General features: G+C 41.6%; 2 protein-coding genes and 1 long non-coding RNA gene across 5 annotated transcripts in view; 1 reads left to right on the forward strand and 2 right to left on the reverse strand.

The window, feature by feature from the left end:
• Positions 1-3,832: 3,832 nt before the first annotated feature.
• Positions 3,833-7,380, reverse strand: LOC122456866. Its single transcript, XR_006275990.1, has 2 exons — positions 4,897-7,380; positions 3,833-4,652 (listed from the first exon to the last, which is right to left on the reverse strand). It is a non-coding gene; the product is annotated as an uncharacterized LOC122456866 (long non-coding RNA).
• A 714-nt stretch (positions 7,381-8,094) lies between these two features.
• LOC119853818 (leucine-rich repeat extensin-like protein 2) lies at positions 8,095-10,212 on the reverse strand. The gene is made up of 3 exons (XM_043508372.1): positions 10,065-10,212; positions 8,654-9,206; positions 8,095-8,344 (listed from the first exon to the last, which is right to left on the reverse strand). Exons 1-3 carry the CDS (start codon positions 10,210-10,212, stop codon positions 8,221-8,223), a joined length of 825 nt encoding a protein of 274 aa, XP_043364307.1. The 3' UTR covers positions 8,095-8,220.
• Positions 9,103-16,349, forward strand: part of USP6NL (USP6 N-terminal like) — a 230,798-nt gene continuing 223,551 nt past the window's right edge. Inside the window, exons 1-2 of one of the 3 annotated variants that reach the window (XM_038397301.2) lie at positions 9,103-9,139; positions 15,398-15,487. In XM_038397301.2, coding sequence (XP_038253229.1) covers positions 15,484-15,487 — 4 coding nt within the window. In that variant the 5' untranslated portion in view covers positions 9,103-9,139; positions 15,398-15,483. Of the gene's footprint in view, positions 9,140-9,179; positions 9,217-11,391; positions 14,256-15,397; positions 15,488-16,349 lie in introns of those variants that run through there. The other 2 variants (XM_038397294.2, XM_043498623.1) reach the window with 2 other exon arrangements.

Here is a 16,349-nt window from a genome sequence, read left to right on the forward strand (position 1 = left end):
ATCACTTATGTTTGAACAGAAGACTTGAATCATTTCCAATACTATTCTGTGGTCAGTAATTTTTAAAAAGGTAGCTTTGGTGTACACTTTATTTAGAAATATGCAAACAGAAGAGTCAGGGAAAAGGCTGTGAACATCACACTCTCGAACAAATGTATTCTGATATCCCACAAGGAGCTCTACCTGGGTGAATTGAATATGTTCCTTATCCATCAGAATCCATTACACTTCTCTATATATGCCTGTCTGCTTGTCTCCGCAGCAAATGGAAAAGATACTGAAGATTAACTTTTGCACTACATTAGACATGTAATTACAGCTTTTGCAGTAACAAACGCTATAGCTCCATGTACCTACAATTTTCCATTAGTCTCCTGTTTTCATTTGTTTGTAACTTTATGGGAAATTCTTTCTTGGCAGTGAAACTTGCCATTCTTGCTGTCAGCCCCGAGATGAATTTTTCTGCTAAATGCGAGGAAAATAATTTCAGTCATATTTTGAGCAATGGCTGACTGGCATAAATTAACTTTAGCTTTAAGTGCAGTTGTGTTCTGAAAAGTGACTCCATAAAAACGGCATCCTGATATTCCAGGTTTATTGTCTCATAATGGCTTCCTCTCAGATCTGCACAGTTTACAAAAACATACCTTTTCCAATTGCAAGCCTTGAAAACACACATGGGAATGCAAAACTCTAAGCTGGCATCTTCTCATGTTCTGCATCATCACCAATAATCCTCTACTTTATCTTAGTACAACTTAATTGGTTTCTCTCCTGTTCTATCACACCCTCTTCTCCTTAGGGTGTAAAATACACCATCTGATTATATCCTCTTTTTCTCTCCTTGATTGTCTCCCTGCTCATTTTTGCTTTGGGAACAGGATCAGGCCAGGTAATTCTAAACTGACACCCCAATTCAGGAAAACATCCTGATTCAGGACAGCACTTAAGCATCAGCACATCATAAAACACATGCGTAAGGGCTTTCCTGAATTAGGCTCTTGGCCTTTTCTACACATTCAGGTATAGCCGCCTGTTCTATACAGAGTCGTGGAGAAAGCTCTAATGTAGCATCCTTGCTTGCAGTTTCCATTTGCTGACAGGTAATGTATTTTTTTAGTATTTGTGTAGTTTTTAATTTCCCAGAAAGGCAAGGGGGTATAACAGAAATTCTTTAAAAAGTGGGGTTTTGTTGTATCTATTTATTCAATTTTTCTGTGTATACACTTTTTATCAACCCTGCAAATGTACTGAGGGCTCAATCAAAATTAAATAAGTAGAGAAAGGGACAAAGAAACAACGAGGATATGAAACAGAGATAACAGAAGGGAGAAAGAGACAGGAAGAGGTTAATGGAGAAAGGCAAGAAAATGGGAGAGGAGACAGAAAATATGAGAGAAGAGAGGGAGGCAGAGAGATGCAGAAAATTTGTCTTGACAGAAACAGCCCATTTTATCAGGCAGTGACAGGATGCACTACATACATTCAAAACCGATTAGGAAGACAGCAGCCAGCAGGAGCGGAGGCCTCAATCAAATGAGCTGAACCTAAGAAAACAAAAGAAGTCAGCTGACAATGGAACTATACGAGGCCAAATGAACAATCGGAACTGAAGGGAACAGAAAATAAGATTTAGGCAGCCAGAAAAATGAGGACTGCAATTCAGTACTAAAGCCTGAATGGAGTAAACGGCAAACACTCCTACTCAGATTCCTAGTTCCATCCCTTCCCACAACACACTTTTGCTCTGCTGCAATCTGCCCCCACTAATTATTTTCAATAACAGGCCCTGTTTTAAAGGTGAGTACATTTAACTTTACAAAATATTGACATGCATTATTGCATGACACTGGAATAACAGCCTGGCCCATATTCTTCCTACTACTTTAATCATTTCATATCAAATCACATTTTAAAAATATCCTTTACAATGGCTAGTGTAGTTTTTAAAATTGATAAGCCTCCAAGACTGAACAGTGAGTGTTTGATTTTAAGGCTAAGCTTATATTTATTTAGATACTTGCAGGTTCTCGGGGCTGCATGGCCATGCAATAATCAGTTTACATTTCAAGTGACGCCGACTAAAACACCAAATCAGACACCTTAAAAGTGATCTGCAAGAAAAAAGGGAAACCCCACATGCTACACAAGCATGTGCTGAATTTCCCCACACTAACCAGGCTAAGATGAGTATGCAGCACAAAACCAAAGCAAACCAAAACCTATTAAAATTTGTTTGAAGTCCAACAAATTCCTACTGCCTCTGTTATCATTTAAAGCCCCAGAATGCATCATTCTGTAATGTCATAGTTATGCTTTTCAGGGCCTGGAATGTGTCTTTGTCAGGGTTTGTACAGTGCCTAGCATAATGGACTTGCTCAGTAGGATAGGCTGCTGCAAGCACATTACTACTATGCTGTGATACTTCCATTTAGCTTCCAGTCTGCTACTGCTATCCATTTTAAGACTTGGTCCCGATTTTCAAAGTCATTAATGGGTTGGAATCTAACTACCTCAGCGATTCCATTTACACTGTGACCCACAAAGACAGCTGATAAAGCCCAGGATACAACACCTAAGAGTTTGAAATAAGATGTACCTGGTTCAAAGAGTTCAGCTGTGAAATGAGCTAGTGAAGGAGATGAGGCTCATTCAAAGTCTGATCATCCTCAAGACACAATGGAAGACCTTCAATTTAATGCCACCATAAACAGAACAGCGAGGACACACAAATTATACCCCCAAGTAGAGCCTCTAATAACTATGGAAGGGAGAAGATGACACTGTGAAGCCCCCACAATGTCAATCCAATTTACCTGGGAAGCTCGTAGATACTACAGTGAAAGGCTCTATAAAAAAATCTGCTGTTAGTCAAGGTTACAACACTAAGATGTCATGGTTACTTTGGATGGTTCTGCACACATGTTGAAAGTTTCACAAATGTTTTAAAAATATTGCTTTATTGAAAAGAACGATAGGTTTTAAAGACTCCATGGAAGGACAAAAATAAAGGGCACAGCATACTGAGAAATAGTTGCCTAGAAGATCATACAGTCCTTATATTATGAACTTTGACATTTGTCTTGCATCTGGTAGAAAGGAATAGATTTAGGATTGCAGAAAACCGAACACCCTAACCCTGCCCCCTGTTCACTCCATCCTCCTCCCTCTGTTGCTCACTCTCCCCAACCCTCGCTCACTTGCTCATTGTCAACTGGGCTGGGGCAGGGGGTTGGGGGAGAGGACTCTGGCTGGGGGTGCAGGCTTTGGGGTGGGGCCAGGGATGAGGGGTTTGGAGTGTGGGAGGAGCTCCAGGCTGGGGCAGGGTGTTGAGAGGGGGTGTGGGCTCTGGGGTGGGGCTGGGGATGAGAGGTTTGGGGTCCAGGAGGGGGCTCTGGGCAGGGGTGCAGACTCCTGGAGGGAGTTTGGGTGCAGGAGGGGGTTCTGAGCTGGGGCAGGGGGTTGGGGCACTGGAGGGTGTTCGGGGTGTGGGCTCCAGGCAGCACTGATTTCAGGCAGCTCCTGGGAAGCGGCAACACGTCCCTCTGGCTCCTAGGTACAGGGGCAGCCATAGGGGCTCTGTGCACTGCTGGCAGGCGCTGCCCCTGCAGGCCCATTGGCCGTGGTCCCCAGCCAATGGGAGATTTGGAGTTGATGCTCGGGGTGATGCCTGCACTGCGGGTAGGGGAAGCGCGCGGAGCCGCCCTGGCTTCCCCTCCGCCTAGGAGCCAGAAGGACATGCCAGCCGCTTCTGGAAGCTGGCCACTGCGGCTAACTGGACTTTTAGCGGCCCGATCAGCTGTGCTGAGTGGAGCTGCCAGGGGCCCTTTTCGACCAGGCATTCTGGTAAAAAAAAAAAAACCAGACGCCTGGCAACCTAAACTGGCTACTTTATTATAGAGAGACTTTAGCCTGATGTGTTGGTCTTTTGAGTATAGCGTGTTTTTGATTATTACAGCACAGTAATATCAGCATTCAGCCCCTTGCAGTACTGGGTCCTAAGTAAAGGCATAAAAAGAAGAAGTGCTGACCTTCAGAGGGCTCAGTGCCTTCACTTAGTTGGCATGCAGCATGCACAGAATACTGTAAGATCTCAGACTGTGTCAGGAATAAGGGCTTGTAGCTGCGCCTGATCAGTCAGTCAATCAATGAGTGCAGCTTGGCTACAGCAAAACCACCTGATTGGCTAAGGCAGTGGTTCCCAAACTTACTACATCTAGCCGACCCTCCCCCCCCCCATCCGCACTTCTTCCCCTCTGGGAGCCATGGTCAGGAGCTGAGGCCGGGAGCGGGACCGCAGTCAGGGCCCGAGTCGCATCCAGGCTGGGGACCAGAGGCCGAGGCCAGGGCCATGGTTGGGGATTGGTCTGGGGCTGGGCCTGGGGTGGAGCCGTGTTTGGGACTGGAGACCAAGGATGGGGCCATGACTGGGGGCCAAGGCTTGGGGTGGGGCTGGGGCCATGGCTGAGTGTTGAGCTGTGGCTGGACTGGGGGCTGCAGCATAGCTGGAGGCAGAGTAGGGCTAGGTGGCTATGCCCCCCAGAATGTTCCTCTGTGCCCCCCCACGGGGCATGCCCCACTGTTTGGGGACCACTGGGCTAAGGTATTCAGATGGCTTGCTCTTAAGCCAAGCAGCTGCAGTAGATCAGTGGCTACTTAATGAACAGGAGTACTTGTGGCACCTTAGAGACTAACAAATTTATTTTGAGCATAAGCTTTCATGAGTTACAGCTCACTTCATCGGATGCATTTGGTGGAAATGCATTTGGAGCATCCGATGAAATGAGCTGTAGCTCACAAAAGCTTATGCTCAAATAAATTTGTTAGTCTCTAAGGTGCCACAAGTACTCCTTTTCTTTTTGCGAATACAGACTGACACGGCTGCTACTCTGAAACCTACTCAATGAACATACCTGAACATACCTGCCTCCCTGTGCTTGTCTCACTCAAAGCCCTGCACCCAGTCTTGCTTCTGCCTGGTAACCACTCCTGCATTCCCTGATTCCAGATAATCAGTTCTTTGACAATCAACACTAATTCCTAGGTCTGACTCTGTCTTGACCCTGGGCTCAGGCATTCGGATTCTGACAATGATTCTGATCCTTGGCCTTGGTTCTGACTCTGTCTTGATCTTTGGTTCTGGTATTCAGACTCTAACTTTAGTTCTCATCTTCAGCTCCAATCCCCAGCTCTGACTGTGCCTTGACCTTGGGCTCTCACATATGGACTCTGTCCAGTAGGCCTGACTCCTGCTCTGACCATGAGGACTGCCTAAGACCTGACAGACTGTAACTTTTTAAAAACTAGGATCATGGGCGAGATTCTTCGTTGATGTAAATCAGTACAGCTCCATTGACTTCAGTAAAGACACCAGCTGATGAGCTGACCCCGTGTCTCTTATTTGCCTCTAAAGTACCACATATATATGTTTTGATCTGTATAAATAAGACTGATTGTTGCTCTTCTGTCTAAGCACTGCAATAAAAAAGGAGCGCTGGTGGAGACATTACCTGTGAATTGTAGGGTTATTGCTAACACAAGCATGATATCACTGTCAGCCACTCTGAAAATTCCACTTTTAAAACAATTTCACAACCACTGTTGTAACATTATAACAGAAACCAATGATCATGCAGGAAACAGAAAATGATGACATATAGTTTGAATGTGTAGTAAATGGAGGGCAGATGGGTTAGGTGAGGGAGAGAGCCGCTCTTTGGAAGACATTTATCTTAAGTAACTAGTCATTTAGGAAGGGAAAATATCCGCAGCTTGAAGAAAACTGAATGTGTTTATGTATTTGAACAGCTTCTAAAATCTTGAACAAGACAATTAAGACCTTAAATTGGAAGGAGTAAGAACAGGCCATTGTAAGTCTCTCCAGGTTTGTGAGGTGCTGACATGTCAGTCAATCACAATTACTTTCTAAAATATTTGAAAGGGTAAAATCACTGCCATTTGTGACTTTTTCTCTGAACAGGATGAGAATAGAGGAGACATATAGACACTACAGATTTGATTATCCACTGTCTGCACCTTGGAGTCATTTTATTGCTGTACAAAGTCAGTGTGAAATGCTACTACTTTCACATCCGAGCACCCTGATTTGCCAGACTTTTTCTGAGAGGCTGTGTCACTGAGATGGGGGATCTGCCATAGTAGAAACCTTGGGTTTTACTTCCAGCTCTGCCAGAAGCAACCAAGTGCAACCTGTTATTTTTTCTGTAAAATTTGGAGGGGGCTCATACTTAGATAAGCACATGAGATGTTGCTCAATAATATGCACTGGGCAGAAAATTAACACCAGTTAGTAAAAGAGGTTTTCGTTACCAGCCACATTTGAAATCTATTTTAAAAAAAAAGCTTGTTTGACTAGATCTCCCATTAAGCTATGCTGACAGACATTCAATTATATTATCATCATTTAATTCTTTATTGATTGAATCCCATATCAGGTATTCCATTATTTTGCCTGGGCTTGTTGTCAGGCTAGCAGGTCAGTAATTACTTGGGTCATACGGTTACCTCTTTTAAATAGTAGCACAACAGTAGATTTTTTTTTTTTTAGTCTTCTGGAACTTCATCAGTATTCTAAGATTTATTAAAAACAACATCAATGGTCTAGAGAGCACAGCTCATGGATGCAAGTTATCTGGAGCTGCACATTTTAAAATGTTTAACTTTAGTAGATTCTTTTTAACATTGTCCTTAGTTGCTGTTGGACTAGAAAGTATTTAATCATTATAAAATGAATACATTATCCAGCATCTTTCAAAATACAAAACTTATTTAACATTTTGTTTTTTCTGCACAGTTACTATTTCTGTGTAGTAATGTATCTATATCCTTATCTGGAAAAAAGGAATCCTAATATGTTTTAAAAAAAAATCATACTGTCCTTATTTTCCTAGCTGTATATTCTTCATACCTCTTTTCCTAATCATGTCCTATCTACTTTCTTAATTTCTTAACTTCTATTTTATGTTCATTGCTGTCAACCTTCCTTTTTTTTCAATGTGTTATATAATTTACTGCTACTGTTTGCTTCCCTCTTGACTACAATTTATTTTTTTTATTTCTAAATCAAAGTAGCTGCTTTTCGTGATTGTGGAACGGAGAGATTTTAGGCATCTAATGAAATGTTTCCAAACAGCTCCAGTTATCTTTCATATTTTTCTGTTTTATTTTTCCTTCCCAATTTTGTTCCTAATTATTTTCAACTTTGGTAAACTGGCCCATTTTAAAGCACCAGGCATGTATGTGTATATTATTTGTACACAACTAACAGGACGGCTCACATGTAGGAAGTTACATGTGTGCATATGTGGTTCTAGGATCAAGGCCAGAGAAGTCCCTGCCCTGACAAGTAAACTTAAGGTTGATGCCACTCTACACTCTGTAAGGTTCTGCCACTACCTTGCATACCAGCTCTCATATGTTTGGTAGTGACTATGCAGAGCCTTCAGCAGTTCCTAAATAAGGCATGTAAGTAATTTAGGAAGGTAGTGTTATCTCGGGGTAGGATGAGGAGTTAAGAACCCTGGATTCTGTTTCTGGGTATGGTTGTCTGCTGGTAGTTGTGTGTGTGACCTAGTTTATGTACTTAGGCCCAGATCCTCAAAGGTATTTAGGCTTCTAAATACCTTTGAGGATCTGTGTCTTATTCTCACTTTGCCTAAGTCTCCATCTATAAAATGGAAATTATACTTACCTATTTCAGTAAGTATAGGGTGTGGTGAAGAAGGCTTAGTTAGTGAATGTTAAAAAACTATGACATTAAAGACAAGAACAGAACCCAGAACTATTAATTCCCAGAGCATCTCTTTTCCAAAATGTCTACGTTTATCTCTCTCATTGCTCTTCTTCAAATCGAATCCCTCCTAACAACTTTTTTCTTAAAGCCAGCCTCTACATAAGCAACTCATTTCTGCAGCTCTTAGCAGCTGCCCGAACTACTGCACTCCCCCTATATGCTATTAAAAAAAAATAATAAAAAAATCAAACTCCCAACCACCCTGGCAATGTTGTTAGATCTTGTGATATTTGCTGTTTTGCTTGAGATCCTAGCTCTGAAAGAAATGATGGGAAAATCTGTTTTCTTTCTTTTTTTTTTTTTTTTTTTTAACAAGTACATTTCTGATCTTCCTGGGGGTGGAGAAAAGCTCCATCAGGTGCTTTTTAAACTTCAGAAACAAAATAATAAAAAGCATTTCAAAGGTATTAATTCTTTTTAAATGTCACCCTTTTTTTTTTTAAAGATCTGATTGTGGGGGCTTGATTAATGCTTTCTGGAGACGTAGGGGCAGGAGTCTTGTACAACTCAAATGAACACAACCAGAAGTGTCCGTAATGCTTCCGACGAAGGGAGCTGTAGCCCACGAAAGCTTATGCTCAAATAAATTTGTTAGTCTCTACGGTGCCACACATCCTCCTTTTCTTTTTACAAAAAGAAAGGTGATCCCTCTTCTGAGCTTCCCTTTTCCCTGCCTACGTCTATGGTTACCCCCCTAATTCTCATCCCATCCCATCCTTGTGTCTGCATTAGATTGCAAGCCTCTTGGGCCAGGGCCCCTGTCACATTTAATACCTATAGGGCACCTTGCATGCCTAGCCGCTGTCACAGGGAACCATACCCCCGTGGATCCAGCTTTACCTGACTCCAGCAAGGGGCAGCCTTCCCTTTGCACCGAGGGAGAACCACACAGGCCAGCACCTGGGCCCCTCAGCTTCGTCGTGAGCCCAAGATGGCGGCGGCCGCGGGCTCGCCCTGTGGGGCGACAGTCGGTCCCCCTCAGCCTCGTTGTGAGCCCAAGATGGCGGCGGCCGCGGGCTCGCCCTGTGGGGCGACAGTCGGTCCCCCTCAGCCTCGTTGTGAGCCCAAGATGGCGGCGGCCGCGGGCTCGCCCTGTGGGGCGACAGTCGGTCCCCCTCAGCCTCGTTGTGAGCCCAAGATGGCGGCGGCCGCGGGCTCGCCCTATGGGGCGGCGCTGTGGCCGCAGGCGGGGTGGGAGTGGGGTTTCCATAGTTGCAGGGAGTAGGTGTCACACACCGGGGCGCTTCCTGGTTGGAGGCCGCTGGGGCCGGGGCATTGTACGGGGGAAGCGCCTGCGGGGAGGAGGCGGACGGAGGCCGAGGCAAGGTAGGGACGGGACGGGACGTCCGGCCACTGCGCTCCGACTTGGGACCGGCGGCCGCCCCGCTCCGTCCTCACGGCCGGTGGGTCATAGGGGAGGCGGACTCCTCCATTCCGAGCCGCGGGGGGTGGCGAGCCGGGCCCCTCCACTCGCGGGCAAGGGGGGGGGCCGGACCTTTAGGTTCCGAGGGGTTGAGGAGGCGGACCCCTCCAGTGCGAGTGCTACAGGGGTGGAGCGCCGGAGCTCTCCATTGCGGGCGGGGGGAGCCGGACCCCGCCACTCACGGAGGGGGCAGGACCCCTTTCAGTTTCAAAGCGGAGAAGGGGCGCAGCCCCCCCTGCTAAGCCTGTGTGTGTGTCTCCGCCCCCTGTGGGGGAGGGAGGTGGGCCTCAGCATGGGGGGAGGGGGCCGGTGAGGACAATGTCAGGAGAAGCATCATCGCTGTGGGGGGCGTGGTGCCAGCGGGATGAGGGGGTTTGGATGATCCAGGGGGAGGTTTGAGGCCATCGCCGTTGGGGAGATGGGGGAGCTCAGATAAACTGGGGGCTCTTCGGTGTCATTGCCTTTTGAGCCGAGGGTGGGCTCTGCGTCAGGGCGATGGGGGGCGGGGATCGGATAATTTGTGGGCTCTCTGGTGTTGTTGCTGTTGGGGTGTGTGTGTGTGTGAGAGAGAGAGAATTACACGTCACTCTGTCAGATTGATGGCAAGTCTGTTGTCATTGCTGTTGGGGATGGGGCTCTTTGGTGTCATTGCTGTTGGAGAACGGCGGAGTGTGGGATAATTGAGGTCTGGATATTTGAAGTAGTAATGTGAACTTTCTGGCGCTAATAACTATGGACACTATCATTGTTGCATCCGATGAAGTGAGCTGTAGCTCACGAAAGCTTATGCTCAAATAAATTTGTTAGTCTCTAAGGTGCCACAAGTACTCCTTTTCCTTTTATCAAAACTCTGGGTTATTTTCTTGAAGGTGCCAGCTGGCCAAGCCTTGAAACTGAAGTGCACACGCTTAGTATAGAACAGCCTGACTACACAAGTTTCCCACATAGTGTGCTGCCAACATACTTCAATCGCCATGGCGTTTTCAGTCCTTGGCATCTACTGAGACTGCCAACAAAAGAGCCGGTTGTCAAACTATATTGTGGTTTTTGTGGACATCTGTCTGCAGGGAACTGGAATGAAACCAAAGTTATTTCACTGTTGACTGGGGCTGGATTCAAATGAAGACAGAAATGGTCTGCCTCCTTCTACCATCTCATGAACCATTCAGTTGCTCATGCACACTTAAAGAACAACTTTCTTTGTGTAGTTGTGGTTTGGAACAAGTAGTGGCACAGAAACTCAACTGCTAGGGGCTGGCTGGACTTCAGCTCTAATGGTGAATTTTGGTGGAATGAAAGTATATTCCTTCTCTACAACAAATAAGTAGCTTTCACGGGGGACCAGTGTTGTATAGTATCTTCACAAAAGAGTAACTTTTGTATGATTACTTAATGTGTCACTAAACTTGAGTATTCTATTAGCTTCTAAAGTTGCTATTATACAGTAGAAACTCAAATTTTGTTAGGCTTACATATACTAAATCCAGGAACCAATTAACATTGCAGAGAGCCAAAAGCAATTTGCTGAACACTTTTTTTTGTAGTAGAAGTACTCCAGCTGTGCTCAAAGAGGAGGGTGTGTCATTGTGCTTATTTGATTTGTGCTTCTACTGTATGCTTCCTCATTTGTGGTTAATCAGTGAGTCAGTTTAGATTATTAAACAGTAGTATGTAGTGTTGTATCTGTGTTGGTCCCAGGATATAGAGTGACAAGGTGGGTAAGGTAATATCGTTTATTGGAACAGGGCAGAAGAACTCTGTGTAAACTCAAAAGTTTGTCTCTTTCACCAACAAAAGTTGAGCTAATAAAAGATATTACCTCACCCACCTTGTCTCATTAAACCATATGACAGTTTCATTATTGTGAATTTTATGTTCTCTCTCACTTGGGCATAACTAAACACCAGATCAAATTAAGTTCTTAATTTGTTGTAAGTTTCGCTTTAGTGGCACTGTGCTTAGCTGACTGCTTGCCTGTTTTTAGACTTTAACAAATCTTTTATATAAAAGATGCATCCGATGAAGTGAGCTGTAGCTCACGAAAGCTTATGCTCAAATAAATTTGTTAGTCTCTAAGGTACCACAAGTACTCCTTTTTTTTGTGAATACAGACTAACACGGCTGCTACTCTGAAACCTTTTATATAATGTTACTGATTATAACTTCTTACTTCAGATGCAAACTGAGTGCAGGGTAAAATATTTTTAGATTACTGAAATTGCCTTTAAACCAGCAGTCCCTTTGCTCTTTCCTTATGTGTCTTGGAAACTAATAATTTCAGATGTTATATTTTATTCATTTGCTGCCTGTCAGAATTTCAGATATACCCTTGTGAAAGCTCTGAATCTGTTACCTTTTGAAGGATAATAGCAGTTTAGGTTTATGGGGAAAGTAAATTACACCAAAATAATTTCTTTGCACTTGGGCTCTGTTTTGATCACTTTATCATGATTTTATGTATATAAATTCTGTGGGTATATGACACACACTTGGTAAATCTTCAGAACAAAGATCCTATGGTCTCTCTGCTTCCTGATGACTGGAAATGTACATTCTTTCTTATTTGAAAAGTCTGTGCATCTAAGATAAAATGGTACTAAAATTGAGTATGCACAGAACAGTAATTAGAGCTGAATTTCTAATTATAATTTTAAAGGAATCTCATACTCTTGTGCATTGTAAAATTCTACTTTGGCATTGCATGGATGATGCAAATTGCATAGAACAAGGCTATCATATCCTGTAATTTAGTTACAGCCCTGATTACATTCATGATAGTTTAGGTAGAAATTACAGTTTACAAGAGGAAAGTTCAGTGTCAATGCTGATACAACGTTAGGTGGGATATGAGGTATTTGGATTTTTTTTTTTTCAAGTAGATGTGAATTTGGTGTTTCCTTCCCATACTTGAGGTATCTAAATGCTCCTTTCAAAGCAAAGAGGTACTGATAGCTCAGTGACTGTGTAGGCAAACATGTCAGCATTTAAAGCTCAATAATAACTTGCGTACCTCGGAAGGATATTAGAACCTGCTTTATTCATAGAGGAATATTGGCCAGGCTTAACTGTTTCAGAAAAGAGTACAGGACATAATGTATTTACTTTCTACCTGGCTAGCTACCGGAAGGCAGAAAAGACATTGATTCAACATCTTACATGAAGATAACCTTTCTAAGGGACACATCTTCACTACAAGACAAATAATTAACTGTTTCCTGTCTGACTGAGGAGCATGTGTGTTACAACACTTTTTAATGTTGTTGGTATGTAAGAAAACAGTCTATAACTTTTGCAAAAAAAAACAAACAAAAACCCCAAACACCTTTTGTTAAAAAATAAAAAAGATGCTAAGTGACAATGCTATAGGTACTTACTGCATCATTTTAAACATCCCCTCCTCCCCCCGCCCCAAATTTTACCACACAGTAATAAATATGCTCTTCTTAACTGTAAAATGCATATTTGATCACAACACAGTAGCCTCCACTCTACCCCCTACCCCTATATTATTCTTTCATCAGTAATCTCAAAATACTAACACACAATCTTAAAAGAAATAAAAATATAAGAACTACATGTACATATTGATCAGCCTCAAATGCAATCCACGTACACACTTTTACTGTAAATTTGATAACGTTACACCTTTTTTAAACTACATATGCAGCATTATTCTTGAGGAACAGAAAGTATACTTCAGCATAAAAATATTTACTGATAAGTCTCATTTAACAGCATATCTTCAAAGAAAATATTTAGATAGTGCAATCATTTATCACTGCCCTTCTTCTCCCCCCCGCCCCCCCGATTAGAGTTCAGGTTACAATATAGTGAAATACACATTTCTTCATACTTAATAAACACACACTTTGCACTTAATATGTGGGCAGTGTAAAATTTATGATTACCTTAACTACTAATTTCCTTAGTTTTTAGGGTGCTTGGATTTTGTAAATGATGTGGTGGATAGCTATGTTGTCACTTAACAACACTGACTGTTTTTCAAAACTAAGGGTTTGTTTTTGTTTATAGAGCTGTGTTTTCCTGTCCACGTCAGCAATACAAAGTATTGTAATACAGATACCCCTACTAAAGCAGAGCGCTGTGCTAGTATGCTGTTTTTCCTGTAGTGTAGGTGAGACAATATCCCCCTGAAAACGCATTTGAGTGCAGGGCTCTGGTTCGCCAGTTGACTCCACACATGCAGTCCCAATTGCAAGATTGGGGCCCAAATCTGTATAATTCCAGCCATAAGGATATTCCAATATAATAACTGTAATTAGTGTAGTAAGTGATTAAATGTAGTGAACGTTACATTTGCTAATTTTGACATCAATAATCAAAAGAAAACTGACAGGACTGCAGTTCTAATGATATATTTTAACTAGGCATTTTATTTTTGTTTAAGCTGTGTGTGCTTAGATGTTCAATTTAGCAGTCATTCATGGAGAGAATCAACAGGACTTGAAATGTCAAATTTTTTCTTTAGTAATTGCAGCATCTCACAAATTTGTGATCTTTGTTTTGCTTTTAAATATGGTTACTCAGCGTGCTTCCATTTTCTTCTCCCTCCTAAGTCTGTCCTTCTCACATTCCCTCCAGTGCACAGGGCCTGGTTGCAATATTCATTGGTGTTTATAAAGCCACAGCACTGTTAACAGTCTTCTTTCTAGCTGTCCCTTTTGCCGGTTTTAGCAATTGATCCAGCAGTGGGAGCTGGCTCAACAGTACATGACTATGCTCTTTCCTTTACTCTTTTGGCATTTGCTGCAAATCTGTAAATGTTATGCTCTGTCACACTTTTTAAAGAAGTTTGATAATTGTCTCTCCTTGTGTGTATTCTCTTTAGCCTTATGAGATGAAGAGAGTTGAGACTTGAAATCTGAGTCAGCAGAAGGAATTATCTGGCTTGACTAGCACAGGTGGTCAAACTCTGCAAGTTATATTTGGTTCTGGAAAGAAGAAATAGATCATATTAGAGAAAATTCCTTAGTTTACAGAAAGTCTATTCCTGTGCAGGTATTGAAAGAAAACTCTCTTTATAGCCTAATATATAATGGATTTTGCATTTCTTGGTTTTGGTTTTAAGTTAATTATGAGATAGTCATCTCAATTTTAACTGTTTTCATACATCTGTATAAAATTGCTCATAGCAGCAGATGGAGGTTATTTAATAAACATTCTAAAGCATACTTTGCTGTGCTTTTACTATTACAAATTAATGTTGCATGTTTAGCTATGGATAAAGCCAGGCATGTATTGTTTAAAAAAAAAAATCAACATCTGTCCTACTTAGATTTCTTAGAATCATAGAATCATAGAATCATAGAATATCAGGGTTGGAAGGGACCCCAGAAGGTCATCTAGTCCAACCCCCTGCTCAAAGCAGGACCAAGTCCCAGTTAAATCATCCCAGCCAGGGCTTTGTCAAGCCTGACCTTAAAAACCTCTAAGGAAGGAGATTCTACCACCTCCCTAGGTAACGCATTCCAATGTTTCACCACCCTCTTAGTGAAAAAGTTTTTCCTAATATCCAATCTAAACCTCCCCCATTGCAACTTGATTCTTGTTTAGGTTTGGATTTTTATATTTGACAGGTGTGATGGCTTACACTCACACTAGATGAAGTTGTCACTTTTCAAGACTTGGTTTCTTGGAGGAGGGGGAAAGTATAGAAATTAGCACCAAAACCATGTTTCTTTACTAAATTTTGTGTATGGTCATCTTGTTATAGAGTACTTTTTACTGCATCTTACTGCTAACTGAATTTACTTGGGAGGAAGTATGACTTTTATAATAACGCTACATCTACTAGAAAAAATGTGATCAATCTTGTATTTTATGCCTTATGAACATTTATTACCCATAAGGGAGCAGTTACAGTTTATGAATTAGTCTTTGAAGACCTACTAGAATGACTTTTACAAGAAAATGAGTATTTTAGAAGATTAAATTTCAAGAATGTTGTTTCATATCATAAAACAATGAAATCCAAAAATGAACAAAGACACTTTTTTTGGTGCGAGGTTTCTTTCTTTAATTTTATTTTTTTTTAGAAAGGGGATGACAAACTAACAAGGAAAATAATTTATTTTGAAAGAATCATTTTTAATTGTTTGGGTATAAGTTTGAGAATAATACCATTTTCTTTCTTTGTTCAGGACATGTATACCTCTGAGAAATCTTTTCCAAGAAGATACCTTGGTTCTATACCTGTCTCGGGCTATATGCAAAGAAGTTTCCAGTCATGAGTGAGTAAATTCCTTTATTTTACCATATCCTCATAATAGAGTTCAAAATAAGGATTTGTAAAACTTGTTTCATCATTTAAAAGAAACCTATGCCTCTGTATTAAGTTTTGAAAGTTCCTCTTTCACAAAAAATGTTTAGGTAGAATTGACATCTGGAAAGGTTCCTCTTTCATTTAAAAAAAAAATAAGCCACGGTGATTCTTAAACCAAAGAAAAATTGATTTATTGAGTAGAATACGTTTTATGAACAATAAAAAATATGGTTATTTATGTTTTTATAAGAGTTGCTGTGCTGACAAGATTTTGGTATAATTTAGGGAGGAAAGTTCTGAAACAAGTTGATCTTGTTCATTTGAATCAAATATGCCACAGGCTTTGAGCTAGAAAATTTCTTTGTGCTACTAAAGAACTCCAAAATATGTGGGTGTCCACTAAATTAGAATATTTGGTACAAATCCAGCATAAAATGAAGGGATTTCATTTAAGGGAACAGGGAAATATATTAACCAAGTTCCAGGGAAGAGGTGTGAAAGCAAATGTGCTTTGGCTTGTGTTTAGGAATCTGATGATTAGTCTGGCAAAAAATAGAGAAGGAAGGAAGTCAAAAGCTCCAATATCGGGTCTAAGACCTTATCTGATTGTGGAAGTTTCTCTTTTGTTCCTTTTCTAGCAAATTGAGGTGGTGGGTTTTTTTTTGTTTGTTTGTTTGTTTTTTAAAGATCAATGTGAGTTGGTTGTTAGGGAGTTTCACACTGGTAAGACCTAGTAAAATGCATGACAGCAACGCTATCTGGAGTTACATTCCATAGAAACTACAGTGAAGCATCTTAGTACAGCCCTTTCACAATTACAGGTATTGTAT

Source organism: Dermochelys coriacea, chromosome 1, assembly GCF_009764565.3.
Source record: "Dermochelys coriacea isolate rDerCor1 chromosome 1, rDerCor1.pri.v4, whole genome shotgun sequence".
Taxonomy (NCBI): Eukaryota; Metazoa; Chordata; order Testudines; family Dermochelyidae; genus Dermochelys; species Dermochelys coriacea.

Bases quoted from the DNA above. Each gene is read 5' to 3' on its own strand.
- LOC119853818 (XM_043508372.1), bottom strand. From the start codon at position 10,212: ATGGCGATTGAAGTATGTTGGCAGCACACTATGTGGGAAACTTGTGTA. The intron at 9,207-10,064 runs GTACTTGTGGCA...ACCGGCCGTGAG, and splicing joins TTTTGATAAAAGGAAAAGGA to GACGGAGCGGGGCGGCCGCC. The intron at 8,345-8,653 runs GTAAAGCTGGAT...GAAGCATTACGG, and splicing joins CTGCCCCTTGCTGGAGTCAG to ACACTTCTGGTTGTGTTCAT.